This window comes from Etheostoma cragini, chromosome 20 (genome assembly GCF_013103735.1).
Source record: "Etheostoma cragini isolate CJK2018 chromosome 20, CSU_Ecrag_1.0, whole genome shotgun sequence".
Classification (NCBI taxonomy): Eukaryota; Metazoa; Chordata; class Actinopteri; order Perciformes; family Percidae; genus Etheostoma; species Etheostoma cragini.
The window spans coordinates 5,433,059-5,451,890 of NC_048426.1; the positions used below are offsets into that span (position 1 = coordinate 5,433,059).

The following is an 18,832-nucleotide window of genomic DNA, read 5'->3' on the forward strand; positions in this document are numbered from 1 at the left end:
AAAGGGGGAGAGAGAGAGAGACGGGGGGGGATGACGCGCAGCAAAGGGCCGCAGGCTGGAATATAACCCGGGTCACTGCAGGACTCAGCCAACATGGGGCGAGCACACTTACTCAGTGAGCTATAGGCCGCCCCGTGTTTCTTGTACTTTAGAAGGACAACAACGTGTGAAGGAGAGGGTTGCCCCGATGAGAGAGAGATGATGACGACCAAGTGATGTGGTCATGTTGGGTTATGGATTTGAAGGGTATCATCCCTCATATAAGTCCGTAAATTGTGTGCAGGGTTGAAATCAGGCTAGGAAATGCACTGTTTTTGGTTTATTTCTTGTATTTGTGTTTGATCGCGTTCTCACCTAAAGTGAACCAAACTCTGGTGTAGAGCTGGACAATATATCAATATTATATTGATATTGTGTTTTGAGACTAGATATTGTCTTACATTTTGGATATTGTAATATGGCATAGGTGTTGTCTTTTCCTGGTTTTTAAGAATGCATTACAGTCACGGGATGTACTTTTCTGAACTTAAACTGTAACTGTACCCACTTATTCATTATATCCACATTACCCACCACGCCAAACGAACCAAACTATCCGACGGAATGCTCCTTAGTCTGTGTTTTTACAACTGAACTACAGAGAGCAACGAACCTGTGCCAGGTGCTGACTACAAAGTTTCGGATATTCCCGATGCTGATAGGGCCTCCCAGGATGTGTCCGAGCTGGGGGTGTGTGTTGCAGTACGAGGTGGTCAACGGAGAGACATAGATGGGATATCCGATGGGCTGGTCACAAGAAGAATTGATCATGTTTCGCAGAGCCTGCTTGGCGTTCTGAATGCTCCCGCGCTCCGGGTTTCGGTTCCTGAGGAACACCAACTCCTGCTGCTGCCCTGCCCAAAGGCCTCGGACACATTCTTTGTTCACCTGCCGCACAAGACATGAAGTTCTCATGATGTACTGTGTCAGCCCAAAAAATATTATCAAGGAATCAAAGACTAAATTTGAATCTGTTGCAGTTCTAACCTTGATGACACGGAAGCTGAGGTATCGTCGATTGAGCATAATGATTTTGTACTCGTTGGTGCCCTCGTCGAGGACGTGGCGCAGGGCGAGGAGCGACGGGGAGTTGGACAGCACGGCGCTCCTCCAGGCTGGGTCGCCCTCGTGGGCGATGACCAGGTTCTGCTGGTGGGAGGAGATGGCCTCGAAAAGAACCGCCGGCTCATCGTACTCATCCGGGGACGTGAAGTGGTCCTAAAAGATGGAGTGCAGCGCTTTTGTTACAAATCAAATGGGATCCTGAGAATGAGGTCAAAGAGAGTTTCACATGGTTTAGAAAACGTGATGCCGCCAGCGTCTCACCTGGTGTAATTTGAGAGACATTCGGATTCCAGGCACCACAACTTTCCTGAGCAATTCCATGTCTGCGAAGATCCACTCGTCTCGCACTGAAGAGATGCGGAAATCTCCTTTAAATAATGCATGAAGTCCGTAGAGGAAAGACTCCAGATTGCTGCGATGGGTAGAAGAGATCGAGGACATATAGTTTTGTTATGACTCATAAGGTTTAAAAATGTGTTTATCCAGAGCACAGAGAGAAAGGGAAAAAGGAAATAAAACACGTGCATGTGTATGCATCTATATGTAGTTAAGCACAGATGTGTCCTTTTTCCACATTACTTTTGGATGGATATACAGTGTAGTATACTGTACTAAACAAACGTTGTATGGCAACTCACTGTAGAGCACCTCACTTAGAAATAACTTGTGTATTGCACATTATTTGTTCTGTTTTCCTATTATCTGAAAACTGTGTATAGCAAGGTTTTCTATGCTGAAGTTTGAGGCAAGTTTCTTGTAAGTGTGTTGCATTTTATTGCGGTGTGAAATTTTTTTTGTCACATGACCAATAAATGATTCCATGATGACAATCCAAATGTTTGCATTAAGAGCCCATAGAAAATGTGTATTGTATTTAGAGACACAATTTGTTAAAAATAACAACAAGTGAAATTAATAATGAACGTTTTATTTAGCAAAATTACATTGTGTTGTTTTATCTTATCCAATATTTCCTATACTTGTTAGCAGATTTTCTAAAATCCCCATGGACCCTCCTGACTGCCACCCCACTTAAAAAAATCCTGGAATCGCCCCTGCTGTTACATGTGTTGCATTATTTGGCCTACATAAGTGAACTCTCTCGCCGCCCTTAAAGCACTATACATGGTTAGCTTTTAGATAAGATAAGATAATTTGTTTATTAGTCCCCAATGGGGAAATTACTATAATGAAGACGACTAAATAACCTGGACATATGATGGGCAGCTGTTCCCAGAGCTCTCCTTCCCAGCACACACAGGCCGAGGCAGAGCAGCACCAGAGACGAGTCTTTCTCGCTGTCCAGCGGCTACAGACAAGGAAGAGAGCAGAGACAAGGAGGATTTATGAAACACATTCCCATTTGGTGCATGTTCATAACAACAGTATTATTATATATGGACGAAACCTCAACCCTTCGCCATGACATTTTTACTGCCTTTCATCACTTGTTAAGACATGTCATCTAACAATGCGTGACGCAAGTACAGCACCCCTCAGGGAAGTAACAAGACACACTATTCCTTAATGTTGATTCAAATCAATCTGTACTGTAGCACTTTTGATCTTTGAAGTTTTCTTTGTTTTTTATATTTTGCCAGAACATAGTGGTAAAAAAATCCCTACAACTTTCACTAAAACTGGAACAGTGGTGTTCGAGACATCACACGTGACATTACATTTTTACTTTTTTCTTTTTTTCTTTTCCCCAATACAACTCATATTGAACAAAGCTGTATGTAACTGAATCAGTGTAGTCTGTTGTGGTGCCGGCCCTTTCCACAGCGTGCCCATTGTCATTCAGGGAACGAGAAGATGTATGGTTGTCTGTTGTGTCTGAATGTGCCTGTCCTCACGGGAAAAATAACGTTTTATTGATTTGATTTGAAGAATCCACAATTACCTTGGCCCTCCGGGAGTTGCAGTACTGGATCCAGCCAAGGTAGACTCCACAGAAACTGTCCCTGGAGATGCCTGCGAGTCGATGGTCATAGTCCTCGTCGATGTTGGGATTGAAGGTGGGATCCAGGTCGACGTAGTTCCTCTCTCCACATCCCCGCAGGCCGTCTTTCATGGTCTCATTAGCCAGCCACTCTTCCAGTTTGGGGGAAGCGATCACATAGTAGATGATACCCTGAGACCAGGAAGGGATGACGCATTTTGATTATGTGTAATTTATATGAAAGTTACACCTTTATATGGATAGGTTTTTGTTATGTTGGTTATCCTGCTTATGTATATATATATATATATATATATCACTTCTGTGCCTATTAGTTTATTTGTTTCTCTATTACCTCCGACACACCAGCCCTTTTGTAAATGCTATGAAACATACTGTAGCTTTGAATCTAAAAATGTGAAATATAACTGATGAATAAAAATGTTTTTTGGGGGGGGGACTTTTTAGGCCTTTATTTTCACAGGATAGATTATAAAAACATGAAAGGGGAGAGAGAAGGGGGAATGACACGCAGCAAAGGGCCGCAGGTTGGAGTCAAACTGGTGGCTGCTGTGTCGAGGAGTAAACCTCTAAATATGTGCGCCCGCTCTACCAACTGAGCTAACCCCGGACACATTAGAAGATTTATTAGTATAAAAGTTACACCTTGTTTCTTCTTTCAATTTTAATTAAGTATAATTTTGTTGTGCCTTAATTTGATACAGCTGGAGCGGAAAGGGGGGAGAGAGAGCAGGGACGACGTGCAGCTATGGGACGCAGCGGTAAGGACTGAGCCTTAGTTTATGGGGCCCACGCTCAACCAGGTGAGCTACCAGGGCGCCCCACAACACGTTCTTTTTAACAGCTACATCCCATTTACCTTGACATAGTAGGTGGTCAGGATACGTCGTAGATCAAACACCTGCAGCATGGAGGCGGCGCTGTTATCAGTGATGCTGTAGCCCTCCAGCACGTATTTGGTGACCAGCACCTCCCAGGCCAGCCAGCGCTGACCAAAGGCAGCATTAAAGGACAGGATGTGAGGGAAGTGGCCCGGCTCGCAGCAACAACAGCCCTCGTCTTCCTCCACCCCTTCAGTGATGGCCTCCACTTCCCTCTGCTGGCAGTAAGTTCCTACGGAGGGAAAAATCAACAGATTTAGAAAGGCCGAATACTACAGTGTAAAGTCAGATCAAAACTGATGTGGGGACTCCAGGTTGTTTTTGTAAACTGTACAGCAACTTGGAAAATTAGAAGAAATCTCATTTTCCCACTGAGCCGTTCAGATGTCGACACATTGGTACAGAGGTTGTACAAAATAGATAAGGCTTTCAACAGTGAAAAAAAAGATGCTGACAGACAGGTGATGAGTGTCATGCTCTGAGGAGTGTTTCCAACTCAGTAAAAAGTTCACAGCTAGTCACATGAGCTCTGTTCCAGCCGGTTTATTGTACAGCAAAACACTATTGGCTGCAGTCATGCTGATAAAGCATGCACAGGTGTGTTTAACAGGAAGATAAAGCACAACAGGACTAATATGCTGGAATGCTCCTGTCACAAATAGAAACACTAGGCTAGGCAAGGCAGGGCAGCACATTTCAGCAATAGGGCAATTCAAAGTGCTTTACAAAAAAACAGATAAAACACAAGAATAAAAAGTTACAGTGCAGTATAAGAAATTAAACATTAAATAAATGAACAATCATTTAAAGAAAGGCAACATCAAAAAGAAAAGTCTTCCGCCTTGAATCAAAAGAACTGAGAGAAGCAGTGGACCTGCAGTTTTCTGGAAGTTTGTTCCAGATATGTGGAGCATAGAAACTGAACCAACTAAATAGGCAACTGGTTAATGATCCACGTTTATTATCTCTAGCTCCTAGCTAACCTAGCTCATGTGGTTTGCAAATAGTTTGGGGGTGGGTTTGGGGGTTTCTTTAGTTGAACCTGCTTGGAACAACAAAATGTGGAGTTTTAATAAATCTGTACAAATGAGATTAGGAGACAGAAGGTGGAATTCACTGAGAATATATCTATCTAATATATATCTATTAAAAAAACAACAACAAAAAACAACTAAAAACTAAAATTTCCCTTGGGATCAACAAAGTATGTATGTACAGTATGTATGTATGTATGTACTGTGTGTATGTATGTATCTATCTATCTGTCTATCTAATATTGACTTGATTTTTAAATACTTCAAAGTTGATAACTAAAACCACATGCACCAACAAGTTCAAATGTCTGTTATAAAGTACAGTAAGTTTACTCAGTCACTAAATTAAAACTGATTTTACCACACAAACGATTTGTTATGTAGAGATTAGTTATCAACTATATGTGACTATATATCAACGGTTTCAAAGCTAGCTGAACCAACTGAAAAACATAGCATTAAATCTTTTTAAATAATGATATGAACTGAGAGTTTTTATATTACATTTCACAAAAGCAACACAACATACCTCAAATTACCAAATGTTATGCTAAAAACATTAGCCCCAATGACCAAATAACCTTGGTTAGGTTAGCATAATCAGATATTTTCCACTTAATCTTAACTGCATGGATTTCTCTCTTCATGTATGTATGCATTATATAAATACAAAAAACAAAGTCATACCATTAACATAAAAGTGGTTCCCTGGACCCTCCTTTTGTACAAAGTAGATGTAGCTTGTGATACTACAGTGAGATGTTGTTTATATAGTTGACTTCTTTTTGATTAAACGGTGCAAAAGTTGTTTCCTTGGAACTAAAAAATACATTACTCATGTCTTTACTGATTTACTAAACTGAGATGCATCATTAGACCTTGTGTCTTAGCTGGTAGCTCAAAACTGGGTAGTTGTAACCAAGAATGTAGGAAAGACACAAACTTCGGGATGGACTAACAAAAAGCTGGTACAAGTCCATCCTGATAATTACTAAAATTACTTGCAAATACCTAGTGACGTTGATTGCATTAGCTATAGTACAGTGTAATATAATCACAACTCCAGACACATTTGTTACCACGTTCTTTTCTTTTTGTGTCACACATGGACCTTCTCACCTCTGAACTCCAGCCCTCGGAGCTGAAAGGTGACCAGGCCGTTGCCGATCTCGATGAGATGCACCAGAGCGTTCAGGTAGTCGGAGGCCAGGATGAAGCAATCCCCAGTGCTGAAGTTACCCCATCGGCCCAGGAGGAGGTCTCCACACAGGCTGTGCTGCAGGGAGCGGGTAAGGTGCTCGTAGAAGATGGAGTTCAAATTGTTGTCATCAGAGCCTGAAGGGGGGAAAAAGAACGGCAGGTTAGTAAAACACACATAACTGCATTGCATGTTCAGTGAGATTTAATAGGAATAAAGGCAAGACCATAGATTTGCCTAATTTATCTAAAGGACATTGTTGTGGTACCTTATGGATTTCTTACTACGCACAAGAAATGAGGAATGAGGAAGAACGGTTATTTCAAATCCTTTGTGCTGCCAAAACACAGGGGGAATCAACTCGACATGATTTGAAAATGTAATACTACGGTATGTCCTCACCGGGGTTTCTGTCCAGCTGAGAGGCCAACCGAGTGTTGGAGTGATCCACTCTCTTGGTGCTACAAACAGAGAACATTTTTTTTAAATCACACATTTCAGAAGCAAATTCGCAGAAATAGTGTTCGATTTGAACCTGGAAGAGTATTTTTAAAATGTTTCCCCTACTTGTAGTCTCTCTCCCAGAACTTGACGGGACGAACGTAGGAGGTGATGAAGATGGCACTGCCCAGGAAGGGGTTGAGGGGAGTGGAGAAGACTGCTGACACTACAGCCTGGACAAACAGCATGGCAGAGTCTGAAGGGGCTGGGGTCAAGGACAACTTGAAATATATGTATGCTTCTGTTGCCTGGGTGATGAAAATGAGCTTGATAAAATGCCGTACATATCGATTGACTGATAATAGTGAGCCACAGAAGGGATCCTTATGCTTGTCCCACCCTCATTTCCACACATGACGGGGACAATGACACTAAAAACACATCTCAACACAGCGCAAATGACAAGGAGTTCTAATCAGGAACGCCACAGCTACTTTCTACTAAGCAGCTCCACTGTGGTACAGGTCTACTTAGGAAACTGGTGACTGAGCGTACAGTATACAGTGGTTTGCATAGGCTTACACACCCAGGCTAAAGTTGATTAGAAAGAGGAATAAAAAAAAAAAACTTTTGGAAATTGATCTTAATGCCTTAATAAAAAAAAAAGGAAAATCCAATCTTTTAAGGATACCAATTTTCTTTGTGAACGAATAATGTATCGTAAATAAATTAAATGTTATTAAATTCCCATAGAGGCGAAAATAGAGCCTTTGGAAGTAAAACAACCCCACATCATGACATACCCTTCACCATACCTAAAGATCGGAATGGGGAACTTTCCAACATTCCATCTCTCATTGCAAATCAAACCAGCTATTTAGCTAAGGGAAATAAAACCACGCCAATTTATTCCTCTTTTTAATCAACTTTAGCGTGGGTGTGTGACCTTATGCAAGCCACTGCATTTTGTGATAAAAGACAGCGGTGAAAGGATACGAGGCACGGCAAAGGGCTGAGCAAAGGCATGGAAGGCTGAGCCCCATGTGATCTGCCAGGGGGCGATGTAGGTGTAGACAAAGTGCAACTTGTAGAACAACTCCCACACCTGTTAAAAAAAAGCAGTACATGATAAAGAAACAAAGCAAACTTCAGTATGGATGAACGCACAGATGTACAAACTCCTTTGATTGCATGAGAAAAATACTGTTACACTTTGACCAGTACAAAAATAACTGGGCAGTATGTAATGATCACACTGTTTTAAGTGACATTAAAAATGTGCATAATGTCTCTTGTACAGAGCAGAACAGCGCAACTCGTTATATGTATTCCTCTCACCTTGCTGAAAACGATGGACATGAGGAAGAGGTCGAGCAGCAGCGTCTCGGACAGATGGCGGTAGTCGAAGGTGAAGAAGAGGACGGTGAAGAGGATTGTCACATACTGGTAGGTGGGGCTGCTGTAGGAGGACCGCAGCAGCTTCAGGCCTGCCACTGTGATCATCAGAGCGCCCACCCTGGGGATTACATTAGTGTGTTAGGGTGGGAAGTCAAGCATTTCTTTTCTTTTTACAATTCTAAAATAAAAAATAAAAATGTTCATAGGTTAATCTGCAACCCCATAAAACCACAATTAATTTTTGACATTTTGGATTTGGGATGGACAAATGAGATCTGCATGAGATATGAAATGAAAGGTGCTGGTGAGCAGATTTAGTTTTTAACTTTGGACATGACCAGTCTAGCCGTCCCCCTCCCATTGTCTTTAACTCTTTACAAGAACGTGAATGTGAGTATTTCCCAAAATGTCAAGCTATTCCTTCAGACGTTTCCAAGGTTCACTGATTCTTATCATTAAAAAGGATATTAAATCAATCAGCTTTAAGGTTTCTGGATTCATGCTGATGTAATATTCAGTATAGTGCAGCATGCTAGTGAAGAACACGATCCTCTACTCATGGTTATATTAGCTCATCCAAATAAGACATAATACAACAATCAAAGAGTGAAGGGGAACGATCCAGAAGAGAAACAAAGATGTTGAAACTTAGAAAGAATCCTCACTCCGTGTCGAGTCTCTTTGGACTGGCGAGCTCTCTGGCGCTGCCACTCAGCTCATTAAGGATGACGAGTGGATAAAGGACGTTCTTTTCCACAAACAGCAGCCACACGTGAAGCTTTTCGAACCACATCACGTGAGCGGCATCTGACAGGAGAGACGATTTCGAAGATGTTAATTTAGTCGATATGTTAAAGAAACAGTGTAAGTAAGTAAGAATTCATTTATATAGCACTTTTAAAAAACACAAGGTTACAAAGTGCTTCACACACACATGCACAATACATCTGAATGAATGCAAATTAAGTTTAGATACAGTAAAATTAAGGGGAGAAACTAGCCAGGAGAATCACAAACAAAGACAAATATTGTCAAATCCTTTTCAATGTTCTTTGCTGATGTTGGTAATTAACATTAAATACCAAATATGAGATTCTATTTTAGTTTGTTTGACACCAGTGTCTATTTTCTTACACACACACACACACGCACGCACACGCACACACGCACACGATCCAGCATACTTACCCCTGACTTCAAACTGATAGTACTCCTTAGTTTTGAGCAGAGGGTGAGAGAAGCAGTACCAGGGCAGCTGCTTGCGAACTTGAGGCAGCAGGTAGTGAGTGAGCAACCCCACCGTCCCCAACAGTGCATACAGGACATAACTGAGGAAAGGCTGGGGAGCACAGAGACAGTAGAAATGAATTATTATGCATAATGAGTATCCGTCTGCACGCATAAGAACAGCAGGGAAAAAACAACACACCAACCATCGTTTGTTGTTTCTTTGTTTTCCCAAAGAGGCTGACATCACATTTGATCTTTAACTGTCAGCCTTTTATTAATAAGGACATATTGACTGTACCTGTAGTGCAATAAAGACTGTGCTGACATGGATGGCGAAGTAAAGGACTGCAATGACCACACAGACGATCAGGTCAGACTGCAGACGCTCATTCTGTGCATTCAAAACACACAATGGGGATGGGATTAGAAAATAAAAAATAAATAAAAAAAATTGACCATAGCAGCTTTCACTAATATAATTGCATTAGGGCTCAATAATAAAGACTGCCTGATTGCCCGGGGCAAGTAAAATGCCACGTCGGGCTAGTAAATGTAGCAACTCACTTGTTTGTTTGGTAGTTAAAAAGAATGAAACGCATCGGATCAAAACAGATGGGACGAGCAACCTTTCAGTTGAAATGCTGTGGAAACTGCTATACCTATTCATTACAGCGCGAGTATTTCACTCGCATTTGCTTCTAAAAAGAGATTGAGAAAAATTGAATATGTATATAAGTCTATTTCTGACCCACTTGCTTGACCGGGCAAGTAAAAAGAACCATTAAGCGTTGAACCCTGTGTATACTATTTAGATTTTCTAACGACAATCCTAAACCCAGTACCACTGTCCAATCCTGGCTTTAATTAGGTAAACAAAGAAGGCCAACTCACCACTGAGGCCCTGAGCTTCTCAGGTAGAGGGTCCTGTACTTCTGACAGAGGGTCTTCTGGGTTCTTGTCTTTTATATTGGGCACAATCTTGGACTGTATCAGTGAGCTGTAAAGCAAAAAGCAAAACCTATTAGCTGCTTCACATTCCATAAATCTCCTGAGGGTGACCGATCTCAGAGGGAATGTATAACCACTCCCTGTTCAAAGGGTTATTTAGGGTTTACGACCTGGACCCTATTTGTCAATGTTTTTGTGTGCAAGTGACTGATTGGAACAACAATCCTTGAAATTGGTCCAGTATTAAGCAAGAACGCGGACAGACCGAGGTGCAATATATCACCCTTATGGGTGAATGTGCATCGCCAATTAGACTAATTAAAAGTGCAGTTTTTGCCACCGACAGGCTCAGATTATTATTCTACAGAAGACCGAAAACAGCGCTGAGATCACTAGGGCTACCCACCAGACTCCATTACATAAATAAAAAAGATACTTTTAGCTAAAATGACATGGAGTCTGGTGGGTTTAGTGAACGCAATTTCGCAGATGTTATGTTTAAAAAAAAAAAAAACTAAAAGGTTGACTTCCTTAGAAATAATTTTTATAATGTTGTCAGACACTTAAGAATATTAACCTGAGTCTGTCAGCGGCAAAACAAGCCCTTTTGTGAACCTAGGTAGAAGCTGCATTTTGCACTTACATGTAGCTTGTTTCACTGACTCCTGACAGCAGCATGCTTGCTTATACTGGACCATGGTCAAAGATTGTTTCCATTATTCATTTAGACCCAAAACACATAGGGAAACAGGGTCCAGGTTGAAAAATATATATATATATATATATATATATATATCAAAGTTACCCTTTAACACTGCAACCACTGTAGGAAAAGTTTCAAGCTATTTGAACTGAGCTTTTTTTTTTTAAATGCTTGGACAATCCCAGTGCGAGATAATCCACATCATATGTATTAGTAGAAAAGTCACAGAGTGTTAATTTGGATTTCTGTCTAGCAGATGTGGGTCAAGCCGCTAACGGAAAATACTTTCGATGAACTGTTTTTGCCTGCTTATGTGCCAGATGGGTGAGTTCACCACATAATGACCAACAAATAAATATTTAAACATCACTCTGATATTTCACCCCAACTCAGATACTACAAATACTATCTCAAACTAGCTGGGTTTGCTGTGCGAGGCAGTGAACTTACATTAGGACAGAAGGGTCGCCGCTTTGCCGGCTCAGGTGGTAAGACACTGCCACCAAGAGGCCGCAGAACACAGAAAATAACACCGGGATGTGATGAGGCTCCCAGGTCTCCTAAGACACAGATAATGACAACGTTTAATATGTGTAATACATAAATCGTCTATTTTTCTATAATCATTTTTCTTTACTATAAGGGATGCAGGAAAAAGATGTGGAATCTATTATTAGGTTGAAATATATATATATATATATATATATATATATATATATATATATATATATATAAAGCCTTACAGAGCCGCTAGCGTGGCTGTAGACTCTTAGTGTTTATATTTGGAAATTGTATTATATATATGAAAACAGTGAACATTAATCATATTTTTTTGTCCAAAATTAGATAAGACAACTTCAGACATGAAAGGAGAGAGAGTGGGGGGGGGAACGACATGCAGCAAAGGCACGCAGGTCGGAAGCAAACCTGCAGTCGCTGCGTCAAGGACTAAGCCTCTGTACATGGGCGCACGCTCTACCAGTTGAGCTACCCAGGCGCTCATAATAAAACCTATTTTTCATTTTTAATAGCTGAGCTTGTTTACATTCACTATACAGAAATTGTAATTAATTCAGCTTTTCATAGGTGGTAGATACCTGCAGGTTGAAAAATGTGTTTAGTGAAAACACTAGTTGGTAGAGCGGGCGCCCACATACACAGAGGTTTACTCCTTGACACAGCGGGCCCGGGTTCGACTCCGACCTGCGGCCCTTTGCTGCATGTCATCCCCCCTCTCTCTCCCCCATTTCCTGTCTTCTGCTGTCCTATTAAAATTAAGGTTGAAAATGCCTAAAAAATTATCTTAAAAATAAAAAATAAAAAAAAACTATTTCTTGTCTACAGATTTCTCCTACATCATTAAAGCAGCAATAATGAGGCCCTTTTAACTTTAACTTATACTACATTTCACTAAATTCAAAACTCAATTTTTTATCTGGACGTCTTGTTATTTGAAACTGAAGTGGTGATTAAAACAACAGTCCTTTTGAATAGCAGTAAAAAACATAGTTTTAAAGTTAATTTCAGAATGGATTTCCATCCCCAGATTTCTTTTTTGATTACAGTTCAATGATATCTAGCGGATTATATATTGCATCTGGATTAGATTTCCATGTTTAGTTGGCTGTGCTCTCACCTTCAGAGCTCCGTAGCAGAAGCCATAAAGCAGAGCGACGGTGATGATGCTGCGCAGGATGCTGTACAGCGCTGACAGAAGGCTTGTGGAGGCTGCAGAGAGCACAGAGAAGGATGTCAGCAATAAAGACCATGCAAGTCTGACAGGCAAGCAGGCCAGACAGAATGCAAATCAGCACTTTGGCCTATCATAATATACAAAGGCAAGAGTGTGTGAGTGCCTGTTGTCTCATTCTGTAGAGGGCAAAGACACCCCTGCGGAGAATGTGTGCATCTACAAGTCACTCACCATTGCCCCCGAACACATGAATGTCCAGCTGCTCAAAGATGTACATGACGAATGTGTTGACTTGAGGAAGCAGCCCAACAAAGAAGATGATGGGAAAACACAGGGTGAAGACTGCAGGGAGAAACAAACACACACACACACACACACACACACACACACACACACACACACACACACACACACACACACACACACACACACACACACACACACACACACACACACACACACACACACACACACACACACACACACACACACACACACACACACACACACACACACACACACACACACACACACACACACACACACACACACACAAAATGAAACGCTGATTAGTTTGTACATTCATCTTAAAGCTATAGTGCATAGTGTTTGTAGCCCCCATGAGAAAGTCTAATTAATGACAACAACACTGTCGGCGCAGCCACATGATACAAGCCTTTGGTGGTCACGCACCAGCCCCACCCCTCCTCCACTCAGTTACAAGTAGCGTTTATCCCGTCAAGTCAAGGAGGACACAGAGAATTAAAAAAAACAAAAAAAACATGACGGACTCTTCAGAAGAGTTACTTATCTTGTAATTTTTATGCAACTGAAAAGGGTCATTTCAGTCATACTGAGAGAGCTGATAGTCTTAATTAGCTTCGTATAAACTTATTTGGCAATGGCTTGAATGCAACGGACTTCCATTAAAAGGTCCCATGGCAGGAAAATTTGCCTTTATGAGTTTTTTTTAACATTAATATGAGTTCCTCCAGCCTGCCTATGGTCCCCCAGTGGCTAGAAATGGTGATAGGTGTAAACCGAGCCCTGGGTATCCTGCTCTGAGAAAATGAAAGCTCAGATGGACAGAGCTGAAATCTTGCTCCATATGAGGTCATAAGGGGCAAGGTTAGCTCCCCTTTCTCTACTTTGCCCACCCAGAGAATTTGGCCAAGCCCGTGAGAGAGAGACATCATGGCTTTCAAATGAGCAAAGTGGCAGTTGGTCAGGGCCACACACCCAGCCTCCACCTTCAGATACAGTATTAGGGGACCACTAAGGTCTGTATAAAAGAGACTTCAGATACAGTATTAGGGGACCACTGAGGTCTATGTAAAAGAGACTTCAGATACAGTATTAGGGGACCACTAAGGTCTATATAAAAGATACTTCAGATACAGTATTAGGGACCACTAAGGTCTACATAAAAGAGACTTCTGATACAGTATTAGGGGACCACTAAGGTCTATATAAAAGAGACTTCAGATACAGTATTAGGGGACCACTAAGGTCTATAAAAAAGAGACTTCAGATACAGTATTAGGGGACCACTAAGGTCTATATAAAAGAGACTTCAGATACAGTATTAGGGGACCACTGAGGTCTATGTAGAAGAGACTTCAGATACAGTATTAGCGGACCACTAAGGTCTATAAAAAAGAGACTTCAGATACAGTATTAGGGGACCACTAAGGTCTATATAAAAGAGACTTCAGATACAGTATTAGGGGACCACTAAGGTCTATATAAAAGAGACTTCAGATACAGTATTAGGGGACCACTAAGGTCTATGTAGAAGAGACTTCAGATACAGTATTAGGGGACCACTAAGGTCTATAAAAAAAGAGACTTCAGATACAGTATTAGGGGACCACTAAGGTGAAAAGCATGAAAGCATCCAAACAGCACCATGTCATGGGACCTTTAATATAAAATAGTTAGTTTAGTCCACTACTGCCTAAAATATCAAAGTCATCATCATAGCCTAGACATCAAATGCATATGACAATTACTTTGTGTTTATTGTTCTGCATCTTTGACTGGGAGCTACAGATATTACTGATTCATATTGGTGCACGGTGGCATGTCTCCAGGGCAACTGCAGCAATTAATGCTGATTGTTGTTTGATGACAGGTTGTGTCAATAATCTCAAAACAAATAAACATTGCTTTTAGTAGAGATTGTGGCTCATATACGTAGATATTGCACCTTCTCACCACCAAACAAATCTGATAATTGTTGTCATTTTTTTCATCCTTTTCTGACTTGGACAAAGTTATTCATGCTTTCATCTTATCCAGAACTGACTGCTGTAATTCTCTGTTCTGCTGCCAAACTTATTGCATGACCAGCATGTCTTCATTTATGTGGAAATAATGCTCTTGCCTTTCAGCTTAAATGTATATATTGCAAATCATACAAAATGTTTAAGCGCATATAACATTTTAAATCCCAACAGTGGCAAAACCTGCCTCACAATAACAGAAACACATAAGAAAAATCCAATCTGTACCATTTCAGCCATTTTGCATTGGCTTTCTGTTGAATTTTTAGAAGTTATTTTAAAGGTTTTACTCTCTTAAGGCACTTCTAGCATACATTTGTGAGCTTGTGTGCCCATATGTACCTAAACCTAAAACTCTGTCAGCAATCTCAACCTGTTTTTTGTAAAGTAGCATGTATTTATTTTTTGCATTAAGTGATCTTTCTCTTTTGTGGCCTTTATAATTTCTGGGTACTTCCCTGATCAATTTTGTTGTTTTATTGTTTGACATGTTTGAATTTTCTATTGAGCACTTTGTTTTGAAAAAGCCCATACTATTGAAGGGCGTTGTTAACAATAGTATCCCTGTGCATGTTAATGCCACAGGGCTGTGCACTTACCGATGACAAGGTCCCTGGCAGAGGCGAGGACCAGGGAGCTGGTGGGTGCGACTCCATAGAGGGTGAAGCGGGATGAAGTGGTCCTCAGGCTGCCGTAGTGGAGCAGCCAAATGAGGCCACAGCACAGGCAGAAGTAGACAGGCCGGCTGTATGCTATGATACGATTATGGCCCTGTAGAGACAATAATAATGATACAAATGGTTCATTTCAAAGAGATGGTCCAGTACAGCTCAATATTCAGAGCATGCAGCCTTGTACATTTTAAATAATAATATTTATAAAACAAGAAAGTGTAAAATATCAAACTAAAAATAATGTTTCTTTAAGTACAGCCAAGTACAACATCGAAATTGGAACATGGACTAGTGCAATTTTCCATTTCCTTGCGGGAGTCATCCCAAAATGATCAATAAATAGAAGTCTAAGTCTAATGACCAAATCCCAATGGGAGGGGGGAATATTTGTTAAAAGGCAAATGTATATATGTGTCAAACCATTCTGATTGAAGCATTGTGGTGTATTGTGGTGCTACAGAGACGTCCCAGTCTACAAATCCTATCCTACAGACTAAAGAGAAACAAAATCAGATCCTCGCATAGATCACACTATAATCATATATTTTTTTAAATATATTTTTCAATGCAAATAAGAATAATGATGTAAAAATGATCATTACCTCCAATATCATGAATCAAATTGCAATATCTGTCAATATAATCGCAATGAGATATTTTCCTCATATCATGCAGCCCCAATTCCAAATGGCTCTCCTCTTATTTTTGGCGCATGAAACTGCCAAAATTAGGTCAATTCCCACCATGCCCTACAATACTAAAAATGTATGCCCTCGTGGTACACTGTGAATAAAAGTATGCAAAATATAACCCTCACTGATCAAATGCTCAATGAAATAATCATTCTCACAAGAAAAAAGTCTGAATGTTGTGTCATGGTCATATGAGCCTCGGGGACAGGGACAAAGGTATAAACAGAAATAGCATCAAGGGTATGGTTTCACAAGAGAGGGAGAATGTACGTCTAAGTGTCAGTGTGCAGGTTTCAAACCAAGAGGCCACGAGCTGTCCTGCTTTAACCACTGAAGGGAGTCCTGTCCGTTTTACGCACCAACAATCAGATAAACTAGACCAGTTTCGCTTAAAATGTGTCAACAATGTCATGGAAATGGGAGGAAAGAAGACCAAGAGGTGAGATGAGGAGAAGGAAGAGGGGAAGAGGAGGAAAGAGTGGGACAGAAAGGGAGATACAGACAAAGAGTGAGACTAAACTCTGGCCAGCTATTTAAAGCTCGTGCCTGCAGCGGATAGCTGCGGAGCTGCTAAATAAAAGACGCCGTTTCAGAGCAGGCTACTGATGCAAAGGGAGGGAGGAACACACAGGCTCACGGGGGAAACGCAACGTCATTTTATAGAACCACAACGCAAACAGAAAAAAGAAAAACTGAATAATAACTACAGGTCATATTATAGATGGAAGGAAATTGATTCTCTGTTTGTCTCAGTCTGATGTTGTTTTTTTTGCACTCCTTAACTTTGCTTGTTCACTGTGTGGGCTACCCAGAAATTCAATGATCATCACTCAGAGCAAACCTCAGCCCAAACCTCCCCAAAATGTGACCCCAAGAGAGAGTTCTACTTACATGTCGAGGGGAAGAGGAGTCTGGCTGAACACTCTGCCAATGAACAAAGACACAGGTCAATTCTCCAATGATGTTGACTATTTTTACACTCAATGGTAACATGTGTTGCTACTTTATTAGAAATAGCTAGCATTAATTCAGTTTTGTAACAATGGTTCTCTGTTTCACTTTTTCTGGTCAAGTCTTGCAATGCTGTGCTGTAAACTCAAGTACTCACCTTCAGTAAGGAATACTGACAACTTGCAATGACGAGGCAGAACTGAAAGACCCATATGTCAGTGAAGAAGCCGTGGACCAGCATCAGTGAACCCAGGAAGGCCACCAGGACAGCTAGCACTACGGCCAGCACGTTCTCTAAAACCTCACGGTTCCTGGAAGGCAATGGAAAAACTTCAGTTAACGAGGGCATCTCACAGTTCATGGGCAAACTGTTCCAGACAACAAAACATGCTCCATTACACTTGGAATTTAACTGGGAGCATAGAGTGATCGGTCTGTATTTTGGAGGGGCCTGGAGCCAGAATAGGGCCTGAAGAGGGACATAAACTAGCTATGTTTCACTAGTAGATGTTTTTTTCCTTGGTGCCAGACTGTGAGGAGCCTTACAGCTGCATTGTGAATGAGCTGCAGGCTTCAAAGTGATACAGATAATGTCCAAAATTCACATAAAGAAGATCTTTACAATCCCAAGAAGGATTTCTGTTGATACACTCCATGTTTTTAAAGCGTAAGCTGAGGTAAATATTAAAAAATATCCAATTCACCTTTACATTGAGCACCCTGCAGAGAAATGTGACATTAAAAGAGCTTGTACAACTTTGTGAGTAAAGTAGTATGTAGGCATGCGGATCAAACCAGCTATTAGTTTAACTGAAAAAAAACCATGCCAATCTCTAGGTATGGTGAAGGGTATGTGATGATGTGGGGTCACTTTAATTCCAAAGGCCAAGGGAACTTTATCAGGATGCATAGTATCCTGATCCATGAAATAACTGGCCTTTATAAATAAAGATCTGCCTGCCTCTATGGGAAAAAAATGTTTATTCCTCTTTTCAATCAACTTTAGCATGGGTGTGTAAACCAATGCAATCCACTGTAAATTGCAACAAATAATTTACGGGCAATGAAGTTTGACAAACTCCCTGAGTCACTTGGTGGCACCTAAGGCTAAAGCCGCCTTATACCTATTTAGCTAAAACTAATGATCTGGGCCGTCTCACCTGTCAAACAGTGCCAACAGGGTGAGCCGGTCAAAGTGCAGGCCGACCCACAGGAAGGGCAGAAGCCACAAGCGGTAGTACTGCCTGGCCTTGCCAGCAGCAGCGGTGGCTGCGGGGTCCTCATGTCCCAGCGGAGCATCCTGGAGCTCTGGGCTCAGATCTCCGTCCTGCTGCTCCAGCAGCTCTGGGTCCATCGTCAGCAGACGGTTCAGACGGATCTGAGGGAGGGAGATCTGTCCCACAGTGAGTCATTTTTGGCCGATGATACAACTTAAAATATTTCACAAATGTGACCTTAAATAAATGATTTTAAAATGGGTGTAATATGATTTGTCTCTGGTCTGAGGTAACAAGAAAGGGCAAGAAAAGGGAGAGGGCAGCATGAACACTGTCCAAACTGACAATCATGATTGCCAAAAAACAATATGCAGAAATGTGCAAAACAGACATGCAGACACAGACACACACAGACAGAGA

General features: G+C 41.2%; 1 protein-coding gene across 1 annotated transcript in view; it reads right to left on the minus strand.

Annotated features, from left to right (window-relative positions):
• Nucleotides 1-18,832, minus strand: part of pcnx1 (pecanex 1) — a 42,131-nt gene that overhangs the window by 4,634 nt on the left and 18,665 nt on the right. The window contains exons 11-32 of the mRNA XM_034857635.1: nt 18,356-18,588; nt 17,353-17,506; nt 17,136-17,168; nt 15,478-15,649; nt 12,825-12,935; nt 12,537-12,628; nt 11,351-11,460; nt 10,141-10,246; nt 9,548-9,640; nt 9,208-9,358; nt 8,685-8,826; nt 7,960-8,137; nt 7,618-7,726; nt 6,748-6,877; nt 6,583-6,641; nt 6,102-6,317; nt 3,927-4,180; nt 3,008-3,238; nt 2,313-2,413; nt 1,366-1,516; nt 1,027-1,257; nt 653-927 (exon numbers count right to left, since the gene is read on the minus strand). Of these exons, the coding sequence (XP_034713526.1) occupies nt 653-927; nt 1,027-1,257; nt 1,366-1,516; nt 2,313-2,413; nt 3,008-3,238; nt 3,927-4,180; nt 6,102-6,317; nt 6,583-6,641; nt 6,748-6,877; nt 7,618-7,726; nt 7,960-8,137; nt 8,685-8,826; nt 9,208-9,358; nt 9,548-9,640; nt 10,141-10,246; nt 11,351-11,460; nt 12,537-12,628; nt 12,825-12,935; nt 15,478-15,649; nt 17,136-17,168; nt 17,353-17,506; nt 18,356-18,588 (3,332 nt within the window). The remainder of the gene's footprint in view (nt 1-652; nt 928-1,026; nt 1,258-1,365; nt 1,517-2,312; nt 2,414-3,007; nt 3,239-3,926; nt 4,181-6,101; nt 6,318-6,582; nt 6,642-6,747; nt 6,878-7,617; nt 7,727-7,959; nt 8,138-8,684; nt 8,827-9,207; nt 9,359-9,547; nt 9,641-10,140; nt 10,247-11,350; nt 11,461-12,536; nt 12,629-12,824; nt 12,936-15,477; nt 15,650-17,135; nt 17,169-17,352; nt 17,507-18,355; nt 18,589-18,832) is intronic.